Below are 21,043 nucleotides of genomic sequence, written 5' to 3'. Positions count from 1 at the left end.
GTGTTTCTCCCAGATATTATGGGGAGATTTTCAAAGGCACAAATGGCAGTTAAGCAGCCAACTTCTGTTGACTTTTAATGGGAATTAAGCACCTAATTGCCATTTATTATTATTTATTATTTGAATTATCGTGGCATTTAGGAGCCCTAGTCATGGACCAGGACCCCATTGTCGTGCCTCTACCTTTTAATATGCTCTTCAGAATCAAAGGCGTAGTTTCTAACACCCTTATTCACAATGAATAGCAGTTTACTCTAACAATAACCCATTGTCTTCAATAGGAGCTCGCATGGAGCAAAACACTAGTCAAGTATGAGAGTAAAGATATGAGAATCTAGCCCTAAATTTACAATTAAGACACTCTCGGTAGTCTTTACAGTTGTGCAAAGTAGTTGTTAAATATGTGCAGTTAGTACATAGCTTGTGCGCATGAACATTTGGCTCTTTCCTTTGGTACTGTGTGTACACACCAGGAGAGCTTGTTCCAATGAAGTCTTATTTGGCAGCATTTCCCACCCACTTTGCATACAGTGTGTCCAGGTGTAAATGACTACACAAAGTACAAGGCAGCGGAGAATCAGATCCTAAAATACTTGTTCAGCCAATTGCAAAGTTATCTATCACAGGCTACACTAATGCACAGCATTCTTGACCTAGACAAAAGCACAAAGAAAAGCTTGAATTCATGCCTACTCAAATTAAGTATGACCATTTCAAATGCTAACATAGTTGGCACCTGTTAGAAGCTTTTACTGCTAGACTATCTAACAGTTCATCGCAATGTGCATCGAAACAAGCACTCCTGGTGAGTACACCCAGCGCCGAAGCAAAGAGCCAAGTGTGGACACACACAGTGATATACTAACTGCCTCAGCAAAAGTTTGTAGTGTAGGCTTGCCCTTCATTTCACTTAATTATTTTGTAGTTAAACCGTGTACTAAACCATGTACCATGTCCTTTGTCAGTAGAATAAGTTCTATTTGTTGACTTCCTTCTGGGGTATATAACGGTAATAATCACTTCATCCAAGAATCTATTTTGAACCTGTTTATTGCTGGATGAGGATTGTTTTTTGTAATAGCAGGCTTCCCCTGTGAGGTATAAACATCAGAAGAGTCAAAATTAAGTTAATCTGGACTGACAGTCATCGCCTCTTCAGCCAAAAAGTCATCGCCTCTTCAGCCAAAAAGACAAAGAGTATCACTGGAGCTCTCTAGTTCCTATCTCTGTATGGTCCTGGGAGCAGTGGGAAATCTGGGAAGGCACATACCAGAGACCTTGTGCAGCTTTATGAGAGACTATATATTACCTTGCATCTCCAGTCCTGACACATGGAGAAGCCACAGGGTGCTTTACTGCTGTTTCCAGGTGCAAAGAGGTCAATCACAAGAACATCAAATTCACAGAGTGGAGGATACTTCTCGGTGCAAGTTTCACTCTGCTTAATCCAACTTCCACCATGCAGCATTCAGTGTCCATCTTCCTCTTGAGGAGCAGTGCACAGACAGATAGCCAACTTTACTTTGCCTAGACAGAAGTCAAGTTTCTCTCTAGATTGGGCTGATTGTGTTCTTCCTACCTTTAGGGAAATCTTATCAGGCACTTTGACTGTCATGACTAGAGCAAGTCTGTTATCCATAGAAAGAGGAGTGCTCCAAAACCTCAATGAATCACAATATTCTACCCAGTGGATGCTGTGCTTTTTCTCCTACTAGTATCCATACCCTGGACAGAAGTGGGACCTGAATGAGTCCGCTCCATTATTCCCAGCTAGTATCTGCCATAAGAATCATTCTAGCTGGTTCTAACGGATGAATCCCTCTGAAAAATCTGATTCTTTGCATCCATCAGCTGCAGAAGATGATGACAGACAATGGGACCTTGACCTCTGCTAAACAACGTGATAGAGTGAGATGTGGTGGGGATAACAGGATTTACTGGATTGGTCTCGTGAACTCTAGTTCACTGAAGGACATCTGTTTATGAGATCAGCATTTCCAGCAGACTTCACTAAGAACTCGAGTTTTGTTTCTGTCATACCACTTGTTTTCCTTTGTGGACCTCTTCATCTTCTGTTAACATTCTTTTGAGATGACACCTTGTACCCAGTAGGATTCATCCTCAGCTCAGATCTAAGATGGACTTCCCTGATACTATATATCTGTTTATCATGGTTCAAAGATACTCCAGAAACTGTATCATTCTATGAGCTTGCTTCAGCTCCCTCTCTGTGTACAGAGCCCTGATCAGCAGAATTTTTAAGGAAGAGATAGGAAACAATTTTCTTCTTCCTCCTTCTTCTTCATATGGCTGATGTAAATGTACAGCAACAACTATAATTTTACATTTAGATGGTTAAGCCAGATATTTGCATCTGGAGTAGCTGAGTGTATTTGCTGTGATGCCTCCTTCGTATTTGTGAATCAGGCATTGAGTTGTGAAATGTTCCATGGTCTGTTCTGGGTGACCACACTCGCATAGTGGAGAGTCTTTAATTTTCCATTTGTGCAGCAAGGATCCGTATCTGCCATGGTTTATGCGGATACAATTTAGGGTTGCCCATGAGCATCATGGGAGATCAAAGTCATGGATCTTCTGCATCTGATCTTTCACAAGGTGCTTATTTGTTACTTCTTGTGAATTCCGTTCAGCTTTCCAGGATTGAAATTGCATTGTTAAAGGTTAAATGCTTGGGTCCAAAAGGGCTTACGTGACTTCAAGTGGTGGTGAGGGACATTGTTATAGTCTTGGTAGATGGGAAGATGTTCATTTTCCATGACCCTCTGGAATTCCTGAAGTGTGGAGGCAATGGATAGGGGAGCAATATGCAACAGCACTGGCAGTCAAGGTGTTGGGGTCAACTTGAGGGCTCCACCTTCCAGTGTTTGGTTGGACAACAAGTCGAGCATGGCTACTTCTGTTCCATTCACAGTAGTCAGCTACGAGGTACACAAGGGCCACTGCTGATGTTTGTAACATTGATGCTGATGCTCCCCATTTTGTGCTTGCCAGTTTCTGGACCAGGTTGACCCTTGTCTTCATCTTGGCAGCTACCTTCTTCAGAGGGTTGTGGAAGGTTAGCATGAGATCCAGCTTCACTCCAAGATAGGTCGGAGTGGGGTCATGTCGCACAGTGTTGCCACAGAAGGTCACTTTCAGGGTGTGCATAGCATTCCTATTATCAAGATGGAATGCAGTGACTATTTTATGAGGATTTGACTTGAGCCTCCATTTCTGGAAATATTTCTCCACAGTGTTTAGGTCCCTGTTCAAGCTGTACTTGATGTTGCTGAAGGTGGCTACTTGCGTTGCCAGGGCAAGGTCATCTGCATATGCAAATTTGCATGACTTTGTTGAAAAGCATCGGCATGAGTACTGAGCCTTTGGCAGTCCATGGTTAAGGAACTGGGGCGAACTGAGTTCATTGGCCAAGTGGACAAATAGCTGCCTATTGCTCAGCATCATCCCTAGCAGGCATAGTCTTTTGTGGCAGGGACTGATCCTTGCGAGCTTCAGCATCAGACCTTTAATCCAGACTGGATTATAGGCTGATGAAAGGTCTACAAAGGCTGCACTGGTTTTAAATTTCTTCTGGAATCCAGCCTCAATATGTGTTACAAGGGCCAAAACTTGGTCACAACAACTGCATTTAGGCTGGGATCCCACTTGTTCTTCAGGGATCACTGACTCAATAAGAGGACTGATTCTCCAGAGAATGATACATTCCAAGAGTTTTTAGGTAGTGCACAGGAGTGATATCAGATAATAACTCCCTGGGTCATCAGTCGGTTTGCCCAGTTTGAGTATGGCAATGACTATCGCCTCCCGCCAGGCTTTTGGGATGCATCCGGGTTCTGGGTTTTGGTGTACAGTTTCACCAGCTATTGGAGTCCTCTGGGACCGAATTGATGAAAAAATTCGGGGAGGGGATTGGAATACCATCTCCATCAGCCACCTTCCCTTTCTTCATTGCAGCTAAACCCTCTTTCAGTTCATAGAATCATAGAATATCAGGTTTGGAAGGGACCTCAGGAGGTCAAATAGTCCAACCCCCTGCTCAGAGCAGGACCAATCCCCAACTAAATCATCCCAGCCAGGGCTTTGTCAAGCCTGACCTTAAAAACCTCTAAGGAAGGAGACTCCACCACCACCCTAGGTAACGCAATCCAGTGCTTCCTAGTGAAAAAGTTTTTCCTAATATCCAACCTAAACCTCCCCACTGCAACTTGAGATCATTACTCCTTGGTCTGTCATCTGCTACCACTGAGAACAGTCTAGATCCATCCTCTTTGGAACCCCCTTTCAGGTAGTTGAAAGCAGCTATCAAATCCCCCCTCATTCTTCTCTTCTGCAGACTAAACAATCACAATTCCCTCAGCCTCTCTTCATAAGTCATGTGTTCCAGTCCCCTAATCATTTTTGTTGCCCTCCACTGAACTCTTTCCAATTTTTTCACATCCTTCTTGTAGTGTGGGGCCCAAAACTGGACACAGTACTCCCGATGAGGCCTCACCAATGTCAAATAAAGGGGAACGATCACGTCCCTCGATTTGCTGGCAATGCCCCTACTTATACAGCCCAAAATGCCGTCTGTACTTCTTCTTAAAGCCAATATTAATAATACCAAGGTTCTGCTGAAAAAGACCGTGGGAGCATTTGTCAGATCAGAAAGTAATGATCGGAATTGGGGTTGGAGTGGACGGGGACAATGACTCCACCATATGCAAATGACTCCAATGCAATGACTCCACTTATGCAAAGTGGGGAAATGGCCTGTGGAATGGTTAAACTGGAATGTGAAGATAAGCTTCCTTTAGGAACTTGTTCAGATGTTTCAAATGGAGCCCTGCTATATTTGTTTCTCATTCTCTGAGCCTTTGATAGGGAATGGGTTATATCACTCTGACATGAAGTAGATGATGTAGGTTTCATGCATGTACTGGCAGTTCCATGGGCTACTTGAGCCTGGAAATAGGACAAAACTGTCCCTGGGATTCTTGCACAGCAGTGTAGAGTACCGCCTCTGGCCAATGTCCAGTCACGTCATTTTGACCTAGGTAGCCATTTTCTTCCAAACTAAAACGCTGGCACCAACTGGGGGCTAACCCTAGGTATGGCTGGTTCAGGGTCATATAAATTGCTCTGAGGCAATTGAGGCCAACTTACTGATCTTACCTGAGCACCCTGGATTTGTTCCACTTCCAATTCTCTCTTGTACTTCAGGGACTGCTTCAACTTCCCATCTGATTTGTCTTCCTTTCTATAGTGTCTGGCAGGAGCCAGTATTGCAAATCTACTTTTCCAATGACTCCGTGAATAGCTTCAGCTTTCCATAGTTTCCCACTATAGTACTAAGAAAGCTGAGAACTGATTTGCCAGTGTGTCTAATCTCAGTGATGAATGCCACATATACCTTCATGAAACAGATTTGTGTGTCACTATCTTTTTCAGAGAGAAACTTTTGGATATGGGATTGAGAGGGCTCAGGGTTACAAAGCGTGCAGCCACATTGGCATTGCTTGTGAAAGCATGTAGAGGGAGTCAAATTATACTTTCATTATTTCATAAAAATACAGAAATGTAGGGCTGGAAGGGACCTTGAGAAGACATCAAGTCCAGCCTCCAGCACTGTGGCAACACCAAGAACATTTAGACCATCCCTGACATGTGTTTGTCCAACCTGTTCTTAAATCCTCCAATAATGGGGATTCCACAATCTTCCTTGAAGGCCTATTCCAGAGTTTAACTACACTTATAGTTAGAAAGCTTTTCCTAATATCTAACTTAAATCTCCCTTGCTGCAGATATAGCCCATTACTTTTTGTCCTATCTTCAGTGGACATGGAAAACAATTCATCACCATCCTCTTTATAAGAGATCTTAATGGATTTGGAGACTGTTTTCAGGTTCTCCCTCAGTCTTTATTTCTCAGAACTAAACATGCCCAGTTTAATTAACCTTTTCTCATAGGTCAGGTTTTCTAAACCATGTATCATTTTTTTGCTCTCCTCTGGACTCTCTCCTATTTGTCCACATCTTTCCTACAGTGTGGTGTCCAGAATTGGTCACAGTGCTCCAGCTGAGGCCTCACCAGTGCCGAGTACAGTGGGACAATTACCTCCCATGTTTTAAATATGGCAATCCTGTTAATGCACCCCAGAATGATATTAGTCTTTTTTGCAACTGCATCACATTGTTGACTCATATTCAGTTTGGGATCCATTATAACCCCACAATCCTTTTCAGCAGCACTACCACCTACCTAGTTATTTCCCATTTTGTAGTTGTGCATTTGATTTTTCCTACCTCAGTGAAGTACCTTGCATTTATTTTTATTGAATTTCATCTTGTTGAATTCAGACCAATTCTCCAATTTGTCAAGGTCATTTTGAATTCTAATCCTGTCCTCCAAAGTGCTTGCAACTCCTTGCAACTTGGTGTTATCTGCAAATTTTATAAGCATAATCTCCACTCCATTATCCAAGTCATTAATTAAAATATTGAATCATACCAGACCCAGGACTGACCCCAGTGGAACCCCACTGAATTTGCATCAGAAGCAGGAAGACTGCCAAATGATCAGTGGGGCCACTGGATGATCAAGGTGCTAAAGGGGCACTCAAGGAAGACAACGCTGTTGAAAAGAAGCTGAATTAAATCTTTGCTTGCATCTTCAATGGTGAGGATGTGAGGGAGCTTCCCACATCTAAGCTATTCTTTTTAGATGATAAATTTGAGGAACTGTCCCAGATTGAAGTGTCAATAGAGGAGATTTTTGGAATAAATTGATAAATTAAACACTAATAAGTCCCCTGGAACAGATGGTATTCACTCAAGAGTTCCAAAGGAACTCAAATATGAAATTGCAGAACCACAGACTATTGTATGTAAGCTGCCACTTAAATCAGCCTCTGTACCAGATGATTAGCAGATAACTACTGTGACACCTATTTTTGAAAAAGGCTCCAGAGGCAATCCTGGCAACTACAGGCTGGTAAGCCTAACTTCAGTAGCAGGCGAATTGGTTTAAACTACAGTAAAGAACAGAATTTTCAGACATTGATGAACACAATGTTGGGAAGAGTCAACATGGTTTTGTAAAGGGAAATCATGCCTCACCAATCTACTAGAATTCTTTAATGGGATCAACAAACATGTGGACATGGATGATCCAATGGATATAGTGTACTTGGACTTTCAGAAAGCCTTTAAGGTCCTCACCAAAGGTTCTTAAGCAAAATAGTCAGTCATGGGACAAGAGAGAAGGTCCTCTTATTGTTCAGTAACTTTTTAACGGATAGGAAATAATGACTGGGAATAAATAGCCGGGAATTGGAAATGGCTGGTAATTGGACAGACACATTGAGCTGAACTGTTAGTCAGAAATTTGAAATCAAAGTTTGGAATTTCCCTCAGAAAAGCTCTGCTGCACGGAGGTCTGCTGGGAATGCAGATACACAGGAAAGAACTCTGGAGGGAGGAGGGAAGCCTTCTCCTACTGCCAGGTCTGGTTCTGACCTCAAGCTGCAAAGAGCTGACATACCTACCCATTGTAATAGATATGTAGAGAACAGGGTAATTCCTAGAATATTCAAATTGAGTTAAGGATACACTACATAGAGTCACTAAAAGAAAATCGGCGATAAATACCTTGACAGACATTATTTTAGGAAATAAAAAATGATGGTAAGCGCTACTGAATTAATACAGTAGAGATAGAAAGAAGTAGTGCAAATATATTTTTCATATAGGAACTAAACAACTGTTAAGAAAAAACATTATAAGGTAAAGCTACTATTTCAAAGGAGGAATGGATCAGACGGATTTATTAGCCTCCTTTTGTTCAGAAATATCATGGGCCAGATCTTCAGTTCCCATTATTGCTATGCCAGTTTATATCAGCTGAGGACCTGCTCCATCATATGTTCCTGTTTTAAAAGACTGGGAGAAGATAATGATTAAGGAAATGAAAACTATGGACTCATAGATATTATTCTCTCCATATTCCCGGGGGACTGATATTACTATAAGGAGACTGGATTTGGTGACCTGCAGGACACTCTGTAAGATTTCCCCATTCTTCTAGGATTTTTCTAGGGAAGGGATGGAGACTAAGGACTGGAGGAGGGATTGATGAGAGGGAGTCTTCCTAGAGACTGGGAAGGTCTCTTTCACAGGCAGTCTATTCTTTGTGATTATACAGATTTTAAATGTTGCATTGTAAGTGTTTGCCATTTGCCTAGACCATTGGCTAGGGACAACTGGAAAAAGTTGGAATAAAATAAATATTCCAGATACACATTTATACACTGTACAACTTTATGCATTATGAGAAAGCAGGAAATGTTAACAAAATAAAGGAAGCATGTAAAAAAGATTGAAACTTTCATCAGAGGCTATTGGAATTCTCATAGCAACTCTAGGATCATTAAGGAAGATCGTATGTTCTAGAAGGTAAGATAGTGTTGTTTTCTTTCCTGGTTATATAACTAACAGAGCCATGACAAACCTGGTGGTCCGTCCCAGGGCATGACCCTGACATAATAAATAAAAGGTAAATGTGGAAGCATCCCTCATTTTTTACCTTGTCTTTTATCAGAATTAAAGTGATATGATAATAAGTGATATGCAAATAATGACACAGTATTTCAAAACCATGGCATTTAAAAATGCAGACTGAGGAAATATATGATCAAATACAGAAAGTTACATGGCATTCAGTCAATGTCTGATCCCTGCTTAATTTGGTAAATCTGTTTCAATAGGAGGTAAAATAAATTAGGATTCTGCTGCCACTAAATTAATCCTGAAAGTGGTTCAGGAGTAAGCATCACGTATTTGGCTTCCTCTTAGGGCTTGTCTACATAGTGAGATAATGTACACTACAGCTCATTAATGTGTGGCATATTATTTAGTCCATGTAGCCCCTGCTGGTGCTCACTAGGGAACTTTTATTGCACATCAACAGAGTCTACATGGACCATTCCAAGCACGACCTGTTAGTGTGCTTTAGAAATCCCAGCCCTAGTGAGTATTGCTAGTCAGTGCAGACAAACCCTTAGACTACTTAGTGTGTTTCAAAGGTGGTCACATTAGACTCTATTCTACATGCTAGCATATTCTGCTATTAATAAAGCAGTCTTCACAAAATAAGGGGAAAGAGATAAATAGCTACAATTTATTTCCAAAAAGCTAACAATAATAGGAACATAGGACTTGCTATACCAAATCAGTCCAGTAGTCCATCTAGTCTGTTATACTGTCTCCAAGAATGGCCAATGCACAATGCTGCAGAGGAAAGTACAAGAAGAAAAAAGAAAAATCATAAAGGAAAAACCTGCCCACAAGACAGTCAGCAGTTGGCTTATGACCTGAAGCACAAGGATTTATATATCATGTTAAATATGTATATTTTTATCCTATGGTATATAACATAACAGTTACAATTTTCATTATCCTTATAATTGTCTGATCCTTTCTCAATCCTGCTAAACTTTTGATCCCATTGATATCTTCTGGCAATGAGTTCCACAGCTATATTATGTTGTGTAAAAGTCTGTCCTTTTATCAATTTGAAATATATAGATCTGATGTATAAAATGTATGTAAATATTTATATTAAAAACAAATACATAAGAATTGTGTGGATATTTTAATTATATCCTTCTCCACCATCCTTTACATATTGCTTGTCTTCCTAGGTTTTGTCAGAAACTCAGCTACCTCCAGGCTCAGTCCCCCTGGCTCCAGCCATTGGCTTGCCTCCTGACTACGCCACTGGTTCTGTCCTCTGATTCTGCTCCAACCACTAGGCCAACCACTAGCTTGCACTGCCTACAACTCAGTGTGTGACAGTTTGAGCAGCCCACTGGAAAATAGTAGGGACTTTGCCCAGGCCCTGGAGCTCCCTTTCAGAACAGCCCAAACAGGAGCCCAAACCACCTTCTCAGACGTGCTGGGGTCCTGCAGGAACTTCATCATGAGCAGATGCAGCACTCCAGGCCCAGGTACAAGCCCAGACCGCATTTTCTGTCCCCCACACCTCTCACATCCACTGTCCATGAACCCAAGCTGGCCCTACCCAATAAATTTGATGGGGATCATGCCATATTTTATGGATTTCTTAACCAATGTCATCTCCACTTCATTCTGCGGCCACAGTCTTACCCCATGGATTGGTCCTGAGTCGGCTTAGTACTTAGCCTGCTCACCAGAGAGGTCCTCAAGTGGGCATCCTTGCTCCTAAATGGTCCAGTCCGCTCCTTGAACATTTTGAGAGTTTTGTATGGACAACCGCAAGTATTTTTGATAGCCCTAAGAACATACTGTAGAAGCTGCTCTCCGCACCCTCCAGCAGGATGTCAGGTACATCACCAAATATGCACTAGCCCCAAACTCTAAGAACCAACAGTGCTTCCCCAAATTTAAAGTTTCATCTACAACAAGACATCCTTTATCACGGGGATCATCTCTACATTCCCAAGGGCAGCTTCAGGCGCTATGGTTGTGCCATGACATGCCCACAGTGGGACATTTCGGCCAATTTAAAACCTGGATCCTGATTGCTAGGTACTTCTGGTGGCCAATCCTATGAACTGATGTTAAAAACTATGTTAGGTCAGATGGCTGCTGTGCCCGTATGAAGAAACCTGGTCCACCATCTTCAGGAAACACACCAGGAACTCAAAGAACATTTACTTGCTGCTAAAAAAAAACACATAAGCACTACACCAATCAAAAGTGACAAGTTGCCCCTAACCTTTCAGTAGGGGATAAGGTTTGACTTAAAAACTGAGAACAGACCATCCTTCAGCCAAACGTGACCACCAATACCTGGGTCTTTTCAGATCACTGAACAAATATACCCAGTGGTCTGCAAGCTTCAACTCCCAGAATCCCTCAAGATTTGCCCCATCTTTCATGTTTCTCTCCTTAAACCATTTGTTGACAACTCCTTCCCCTACTGAGGGTCCCTGGGAGGAACCCTGGAGGAGGGAGGTACCATCAAGAACTCAGCTGTCTGTGGGCTTCATTGCCTAGCAACGCAATGAATTTGGTAGAGCCCAATAAACCCTCACTAACTGACTGTGCTCCCTGATTGGTCAGAAGGACCAACAGGTCCCCATTTAAGCCCTAGCAAGAGCAGCACGGTGGCTGTTCAATGCATTCCACGCCAAGAGTTCCACTGCCCAGCCCTTTCTCCACCCTCTTTGCCTACTCCACTCCAGCCCTAGTCTCTGCCTACCTCTGAACTCCTGATTCCTAACTCCTAGTTCTGACCACTGGCTTGTCTCCTGACCACAACTCCAGCTCTGCCCTTTGGTTCTATTCTGGTTCCTGACTCCCCATGCTCTGACCATTGGCTTTGCCTGCTGACCATACCTCCAGTTCTGTCCTCTGATTCTGCTCCTACCACCAGTAAAACTCCTGCTCTGACCACTAGGTCGCACCGCCTACACCTCGGTGTGTGACAGGTTTCAATAACGCAATGAGTTCTATGTGGGAGGGCCTTTGCAGCCACACAAACCTCAGTGCATGATCTGGGTCTTAGACTTCTTTGAGGCAGGAATAATATTTTCCTCTCTGTGTATACAGCACCTGGTATATACTGAGTACTGTCTTAATACAAACAATAATAATTCTCCTCTCCCGCAATCATTTTGGCACCCCAGCTTTAATATACAATCCATTTCTATATGCTGATTCTGATTTCTGTAATGTGGGACAATGCAGCCTTCCTTACAGGAGGAGGCAACCGTCTGATGATGGGAGGAAAGAATTTAAAGGGTATTATGCCTCTCTTGCAAATTTGTAAGAATGAATCACTTGGGTCTGTTTGGACCTTGAACCTCCACAAAACCCAAGTCTGACAATATCTATAAATGAGCCATCTGCTGACCACATATTTGGACCCAGAATTAAAAATGGTGGTAGCTGCACTCCTTACAGTTTTAAATCTCCTCTAGTGAAACACTGTCTGTAAAAGGCTGTCAGCAGTAATGCTGTCTATGTTTTTCTTATGAACTTCATAGAAATAAGTCTGGCATTGTTCGATTTGGGATCTGGATCTCAAAAGCAGATCTTTATTTTTAATTTACAAAGGCTTTCATCATTTGGTCTTGGAGTTATACAATAATTTCAAAATTAAAAGACTCACACATCATTCAGCTCTATACTAAGACCATAACAACCCAATCAGGCACAAACTTAAGAGAAGAGATGGGCCTTAAAATATGTCCTGAAGCTAAAATATGACAAACTCATAATATAGACTATATAGAGAATAGAGCAGAATATTAAGAAATCATTTTATATCTCCATATCCAGTTTATTCAAGAGAATATATTCTGACTACAATGGAATCTCAGTAGGATGCATTCTGTGAACATTGGTAGATCAGATGTATTTTGCCAACGCTGAGCTCAGAAGGATTCCTTTTATATGTCCTGTGGAAGTGTCCCACTACTGTGGAGATTTTTTAAAATAGGGGAGAGAGAAGAGATCTGACCACTAACATTTTCCTTATTCTTATTACTTTTCTCTTCTCTGCCACCACCCTCCAGCCTTTGCATCCCTGTGCCTAACTGGACTCCTGAGACCAACAGATTCTACATGCCTCTTTAACTTAGAAGAAACTGATACTTCTAAAAGGTGGAACTCTTCAGTCTTTCTCAGACCAAACACTGGTATAAATGAATGAATGAATGAAATGGAAGCTTTAAAGAGAACAGTCTGGCAAAATTTGAAATGGAAGCAAATTTGGAAATTTGTCCTCACTTTCACCAAAACAAACCCACGGATATTGCACCCCACACTTTATTCCTGGATATTCCAATGAGCCCTTTAGATTATTTGAATAATTGAATATGCTTATCGAAAACAATGGTTGTAACTGATGCTGTGTCACACTGTTACACCCTTGTACCTCATATAGCTCCTTTTCCCCCAATCATTTTCTTTCTGTTACCCTCTCGCTACGGAGTCCATCATATTATTTTTGGTTTTTTATAACCATCTCAAAAATAAACAAATAAATAAGAATTTACTATAAGAATAGGCACTATACAAAATGGGTAACAAAATGATCCATTCCCCTTAAGAATAAAACAAAGAGTGCTGAAATAAAGAGATACTAAACCACATTATTTATTTTTACAAGTTATGTGGTTGACCAATGAAGGGGAAAAGGGTTAGATTTTCAGGAACATTTTATAAGAACTTACCTACTACTGGACATAGTTTTTCAGTACCTAACAAAGGAATAGTTCCTGACAATATAGAGTACATCTAAGAATAGCAACAGTCATTGATGGAAACTGATAACGTTAGAAGAGACTTTTAGAAGTTTGACCAGCTCTGGAAAAAGATAACTATAGAAAGTGGAATAGAAACATAAGTCTCATTAAAGAAAACTATTTTAGGAGTAGAATTAGAGCTTTCACATGTCAGTTTGACATCAGTCATGCGAAAACAGTTGGATGCTGCTTTTAAGAGATCTAAAGATTAAGCAAACGTTGGGAAAAATAGGCACTTTTGAGTTAAGGGCAGCAAAAAAATGTTGTTGAAAAGTGAAAAAATAAGATTGTATTAAACTATCTTGTTAGCATTATTTATAAAATTACACTACAAATGTTCATTTCTAGATTTTGTATCTTTAAAAACATTTAATATAATTGTGCAATGAAAATAACTATCTAAGGTACAGATTGTATATATGTATTTCCACCCATCTGCCTATCTCCGTTATACAATTGCACAAAAATTGGTATGATGATGAATGGAAATTGATTATACGATAGACTGGTAATAAAGTAATACAGGAATTGCCATAGAGATCTAAATTTAAGTTAAATGTTCTGAATAAGATGCTGAAGAAATATTATCCCATTTTGCAGATGACATTAGAAGGCCCAGGAGGAATATAAATTATATAAAGAAAGATCAGTATCATTTACCAACATGCCAGTAGAAAATCAGTTGGGCCTGATTCAGCAAAGCACTTAAGCACATGTTTAAGTGCCAGTGTTTCACCAGGAAGTAAGCATGTGCTTAAAGTTAAGCAAGTACATACAAGGTTTACTGAGTAGGGATGGACTTAAGTACATGCTTAATTGCTTTGCCAATTCAAGGCCTTAATTAAGCATAAAATAAGCTAAAGAAAGAAAAAATATCTGCCAAAGCAAATAAAATTAATCACATATAAGAACAGGAGATATTCTAAAGTTCTCTTTATTCAATAAGGAATTACTTTAAAAAAATATTTATTGATTCCAGAGACAGGGCCATATTCAGAGGTGGTTTTTAGGGATTTTTAATCATGTATTTTGAGGCATTTTTGTATAATTCTCATCATCAGAGTATCTGAGCAGATCACAAACATTAAAGAATTTAGCTTCAAAACATCCCTGTGAGACAGAAAGGTATTATTACCTCCCAATTTACAGATGAGATACAGAGGCACAGAGTGATCAAGCAATTTCCACAAGGTCACACAGGAAGCCTGTGGCTGCAGTCATAATTGCCTGATTCCCAGTTCATTTTCTTGATCACAAGACTGTTTTTTCTCTCTCAATGCATAAGGTGGTGTGAGATGGGCAAATGGGTAAAAGCAGGTATATGAATCTACAAGGCTCTAAGTTGGTATTACTTACACACTGACAAGCCAGAGCAAGCTGTAAGAGTATGAACTATAAGTAAAAGAATGGGGTCACTTTAATAAATATACACTTTCTTACACCCTTTCTTACTTGCTTCTCCTGCTACATTCCTCTCTTCCAGTCACTTGGCATGTGGGTTTCACCAGATTACACTCCTCTCTGAATTTGGCCTACCATATTTATGATATTTTAGTAAACTATTTTTAATCACCTGTCCTTAATAATTGCCACATATTTAAAACTCACTTTGTATTCTACATCAGTAGTGCATCTGAAAATCCACTATTTTTGTTTCCTTACGAGAGAAGTTTTAAAGGATATTTTTTACATTACAAATGGTGACACACAGTGTATTTGCATTTTACAGTAACGTTAAACATATTGTTTAAAAACAGAATTGTCCCATGTGATTTCTTCAGATTGTATTAATTTATTTTCTTAATGTACTGTGTTTGTTAAAAGAATAATTAAAATAATTGTCTGTGTACGTGTTGTGTATAACACAAACATGTTTCAGATGTGATACAGGGACCGCATACAGCAGAGCAATTAGTACCTTTCCCTTTCTTTTCCTAACAGTGAGCACTGAATTAGTGTACCAAAAATGAAAAAAACAAGCTGTACAAGTTGGAAATATTGTATAAGATTATTTTACAAAAACGTATAATTTTCTCGGAACTATTGCTATATAAACTAATGATTTATTCAAGATCATTTGTATGTACTTTGTTCTGTACTCATTAGAATAGGATTAGCTCTTAGAATACTGATTCATGTATTGTTCCCTACTATGATAGTATGAAAAGATACTTTAAAATTCTTTGTGAATTTAAAATTACTGCACCAAATTTCAACTTCAAGGACTGAATTAAAAGAAGCAGCAGTTGCTTGCACTCGGTCTGAATCTGATCCAATGAGTCAACCTACAATTTAAAGTTCAATCAAAACATTGAGAATAAAGCCAGAGTTAATAAATTATGTGTGATGATACAACTGAAGTGGGCCTAACAAAAGGCATATTCAATGACCTGACTCTCATTGTCTTGCACCTTGTGTACTCATTTACACCAGTGCAAAGCGATTGTAAAACATTATCACTCTGATTTAGGGTTGTCAATTTTGGTTGGATGTATTCACAGAGATTTTATTACATGACATAATCTTTAATGAAAGATTAATTTTTAATTCCTGGAGACTCCAGGACAAGCCTGGAGGGTTGGGAACCCTATTTAGCTGCATTTTATATCCCTTCTGCACACATATAAGGGCCCGATCTGAGTCTTCCCACTGACTTCAGTGGCCTTTAGATCAGGCTGCAAGGGCCAGATTTTCAAAAGAGCTCATCACCCAGTAACTCTCACTGTGACACCTATGTCCAAATTTTCAAAGGGCTAAGCACATAATTTACTGAGCTATGTTGAAAATCTAGCCACGTATATATATATTGGTGTCTGGTGAAAACTGGGCCCTGGTTGTAGATGCTGAGCACTTTTGAAAGTCTGGACACAAATGCCTACACAACGTGCAAGGCAGCTGAGAATCAGAACCAAAAGCATTATTTTTGGTCTGGATCTAATGCTTACACATCTCCTGAGCCCCTGCAATCACTCATCAGGATAAATACAGGCCATTGTCCAAAATTCACAGGAGCTTGGCAACATCTGAAAGTGGGTACGCAAAAATGACATGTAAGGGTGTGTTCAGAAACCAGTTATAGCAGTTGATAAAGATCACATTGTTTCTAACTCAAAACACCAAAGGCAAAGCCATACCTGCCTAATTTAAGGACCCTCCTCTGATTTGGATTTTTTTGTTCCTGGGGGATAATTTCTCCCCTCCCTTTGCAATCCAAAACACAAATAACAGCACAAGCCCCAAAGGCAAGAGGAACAACATGCTCCTCTGAGGCTGTGATGCTGCTCTACACTGACATCTATGGAGAGAGCATGAGCAAAGCAGCACAAAATTTGCACCTCCCCTAAGTCTCTATCTAGGAGACTAAAACTGTCAGCTCCATAACATGTCCAATCCCTGGTCACCTAATGCCTTGGAATCCACACAACAGGCAGTCATACTCAAGAGTGCTTTCACCACGTTTAGGATAAAACACATTTTTCAAAGGTTACACGCTTAGGTCTAAACATTGACTTCAGGCTGAGACCTGGAAAATAAGGTGTTAGCCATGGAATAAGAAGTTTTAGTTATGTATTTTTGGGGGGAAGAAAAACAAACAGTATTTAAGAGTTTCTGAAACAAATGTGTTCTTTTAAACTTCTTTTCTCCTAGTTTTATCATTAACTTTTAAAACCTAAAATTGGATTTTTAATATATGATGTAGATTGGAGATGATGGAGAAAATATAAATATGGCTAAGTATGCATCTTTTACACATGCAGTTTACTACATGTGGGCCTCAAACTATTTTTTAAAGAAAGCTCTATAAGATTTTTAGCAATTGGATCAAAAGCACATTGTCTATCTTAAAAAGTAAAGACTGGAACTCCCTTGGAGGTTTAGTAATTAATAAAGTAAAAACATTATAACATCTTTTAATCCAGTTTTTTAAAAAACCAAGAACATTGACACAAAAATGCTTACATAAAACTAAATTTTTGAGATAGAATAATAATCAGATAATTCAAAGTTAAGAGTTTAATTCCATCTTTAACCAAGTGCTGTTATATCTTTCTCTTAACAAGGTGGTTTAAGTTTTTACTTTTAATTTCCTTACTTTTTAAAATGTATTCTAAAATTAGCTTTTGTTCTGAAGTTGTGAAATACTACCTAAGGATACAAAGAGAGAGAAGGAGATGTAGTGAATGCCTCCTAAATAACGTACAGTGACTATGGATTTTAAAGGTTCTACACATACAGACCTCTTGTATAAAGAAATTATTATAATACCATTAAATTATACCATTACTAGTTTACATAGTCACTTTATGGGAAAAACCAAAAGCAAATACACTATTTCACAGGAGCTAAAACATATGTATATGTGGTGGGGAAGTCAGCAAGGTGATAAACAGTATTAAATCAGGGAAGTAAAGATTTTGCACGAATGGATAATTTACTTACATCTGTTAACTCTCTTCAGTTTGGGCAGTTAGAAAAATGAAGTTATTCATCATGACAGTGCATGATTTCCCAATAAAACTTGATTGCTCCGTCTTCAAGACAAGCTGTAAACATTTGACCTAACACTCTCACTTTTGGCCCTTATAGATAAATCCCCTTCCTGGGGTCATATTGAGTGACAAAGCTCAATCACCCATCATGTCAAGCCTGTGTCACAATCGTATTGGCTGATTAATCAATGAAAGATACTGGTGACCTCCAAATGGCACCTATCAGCTCTTTCAGTGCACGTATATCAAGGAAAGGGACTACAGTTTACTCAAGAGCAGAGACCATTCTAGCCCATTGCGGGCCCTAAACAGGAATATTTTGGGGAGCCCCTCCACCCCTCACCCCCACACACAACATGTATTAAAAAAGTGAATAGAGGAGAGGGGCCCCTTTTGCTGCTCAGGGCCCTAATCAATTGCTTAGCATGCTTATGCCTAGTGTTGGCTCTGTTCGGGAGAGGTCTGACACAAAGATCACTTGAGTCAATGGAAAGACTTCCACTGATTTCAGTGAGCTCTGGATCAGGACTTAAATGAATGAGCAGAACCAGAATTTCCATTAAAAAGCAGCTGTGTTTCCTAAGAGATGGGGACCAGAATGCCCAGGCAGTTTTACAACACAGATGTAATCCAGAGAAGTTGTATTCAAATACAGATAAACTAAAATTCACTTCTTTAGGCTACTATATTTTTGACAATGGAACAAAGTAGAAGGGAGCCCTCAAGGATTAATTTGTCTTCATAATTTACATCAGAAATGACATACAAACTCTATAAGTAATCACTTATTTTCCTTTCATGTCACAGTTAGTACAAATAGCAAAGACTGAAAACACCTGCAGGCCCTACTAAATTATCAGGATAGGTCTAGAATATTTTGATGTTCTTGAAGTCCTCATTAAATCCATGAAATAGCTTAGTGTTAAGTACTTAAATCTCTATGGCAGGGAACTAGCCAGCAGGCTCTCTCTTTATACATATGTCCTGTAAAACACACAACCTCTGCCCACATTTTCGGTTTTATTAAATTAATAGGTTGATAGTTTGAAATATCGGTACCAGCTAATTTTTGTTGTTGTTGTTGCGATATTTCATCTTGGTCTAACACGGAATGTAGAGTTCTGATGTTAACATCTAAAAAAATACTGACATTTGAAAATAAATCCCTACAAGAAAACAGTGGAATTTTCCAATAGGTATATGGAGTTGTTTAACACCACCGAACATCAGGAGAATTATGATGGGGGGGCTAATATTGCATGAAAATGTGAGACCACTGTGGGTCATTCAACAATGTGAACTTTTCCAGCAAGCCATGTAATTCCCTGCGGCTGGACCTGCAAGCAACACTATATATATATAAAAGACGGCAATGTTACAAATCCAAGGACCAAGTATGTAAAGTGTCCCAGTGATGTTCTGAAGAGATTCCTCGCCACACAAAAGCTCTGGCAGGTAAATAGCCTATCCCAATATTATCAGCTGATAGATAACAGAACTAGAGAGAGGAGTGGGGGGTATATATTTGATCTGTCTGGGGAAAGCAATGAGCATTTAGAGGTGGAAGCAGATGATTGGGGGGGGGGTGAGAAAGGAGATTCCTTTGGCTTCCCCAGCCCAGATCAATCATTCCTTATGCACATTTCAACCAACTTTCACCCGCACACCCCGCCCAGGGAACTCCGCGGACGAGGCGAGTCGCCCAGCGGGCTCCCTCGCTGGCGGCAAGTCCCCGACTTTCCCCCTCTCCCCGCCGCCCCCAGGGGCCAGGAGCCCCCCCCCCTCCCCGCCCCCCAGCGGAGAAGGCGAGTGGGGGAGCGGGAACAGGCGCGGGCACCTACCGTGATACTCCTGGCCAGGTACGTAGAAGGTGGGGTTCCCCGCGAGCTGGAGCGACACGAGCACCTCTCCCTGCTCCCCGTCCCCGGCCAGCTCCCCGTGGTGGGTGCAGAGGAAGAAGAAGGGCGAGAAGCGGGGGTAGTAGCCCGCCGCCCCCTGGCGCCCGGGGAGCATCAGCCCCAGCACCGCCACCAGCACAGTCCACCCGCGAGGGAAGCCCGGCGGCGCCGGCTGCCTCCGCTCCATGCTGCTGCCGCGGCTGCCCGCCCCGCACGCTCCTGCAGGGCAGCGCCGGCGAAGGCGGGGAGCAGCCGACCCCAAACCCAGCCGGCAAAAAAACAAAACAAAAAAACAAAAACAAAAGTTTGCGCGGCGGCCGCCCGGGAAGTTTGGCAGCTGGGGAGGAGCCGCCGGCCGGCTGTGGGCTGCTGCGCGGACTCCCCCGGGGCCGGGGGTCGGGGAGCAGCCGCCCCGCTCTGCCCGCCGCCTCAGTCCCCGCACCTTCGGCGCGCCGCTCCCCGCCCGCTCTCGGGCAACCTGGTGGGAGCCGGGCGAGCGCCTGCCTCGGCCGCCCCTCAGGGTGTCAGTGACAGGCGAGGGGGGGAGACGAGGCAGAAAACGCAGGGGCTGGAAATAATTTATTTCCCCGGGTGGCTGGGCAGAAGGGAGGGGGGAAATCCCTCCCCCTTTTTGTTGTTGTTGCGAATGAAGAGGAGACGGGCAGGGGCTGGTTGGGAGAGTTAGGCAGAGCCCGTTTGCTCTGTCTTTGTCTGTATTGGCTGCTCCCTCCTCCTGGTCCCCTGGGCTTGTGACATTTGCTAAAATTATTTAAAAAAAAGTGGGGTTGGCACCTTGGTACTATCACCCAGAAAGGAGAGTTCGTGATCTAGGGGAAAGAGCCGTTTCTTGTGAGCAGAAGCGTTTATGGGGATGGTACATTTGGGTTGTAATGTATATTTCAGCCCTGACCTATGTAATGGAAAGGAAAGAGGGAGCCATGGCCAAAGGAGTAAGTGCAACAGGGACTGCAGGGGGAAATGAGCGGCTGGACATGAAGCGCTGGCTACAGGAATACTGCATAAAAACATACATTTTTAACAGAGGATGGGTTGGCAGAAGGACCAGAGCATCAGGAGATGGGAGTAGACCTGCCAGGCTTTAATGCATCTTCCCACCCCACAGTTGGATCCCAACCAGTGCCCAGATACAGCCACTGTGAGCATTAGTGACATGATGTAATTGGAAAGGAGAGCGTACCTGCCAGCAGTTTTGAAGTGCAAAAATTGGACAGTCCAGGGGGTCCCTGCTGGATTAATTTCATTGCCAGAGGGAAAGGTTCCCCCTTCAAGGAAGAAAAAGTAGAATGGAACATATCTTGCATCTGTCCTACATCTTTTCCTCTCCTCATACAGCCTGCTT

At 41.4% G+C, this 21,043-nt stretch overlaps 1 protein-coding gene across 1 annotated transcript in view; it reads right to left on the bottom strand.

Moving 5' to 3' along the window:
* RELN (reelin) overlaps window positions 1-19,870 on the bottom strand; it is a 455,527-nt gene extending 435,657 nt beyond the window's left edge. Inside the window, exon 1 of the mRNA XM_077807865.1 lies at window positions 19,627-19,870. Within this exon, the coding sequence (XP_077663991.1) occupies window positions 19,627-19,870 (244 nt within the window). The remainder of the gene's footprint in view (window positions 1-19,626) is intronic.
* Between the last annotated feature and the right edge of the window lie 1,173 nt (window positions 19,871-21,043).

Source organism: Eretmochelys imbricata, chromosome 1 (assembly GCF_965152235.1).
Source record: "Eretmochelys imbricata isolate rEreImb1 chromosome 1, rEreImb1.hap1, whole genome shotgun sequence".
Lineage (NCBI taxonomy): Eukaryota > Metazoa > Chordata > Testudines > Cheloniidae > Eretmochelys > Eretmochelys imbricata.
Note: the sequence above shows the minus strand (reverse complement) of the source record. Positions and strands in the feature narration are given on the sequence as shown.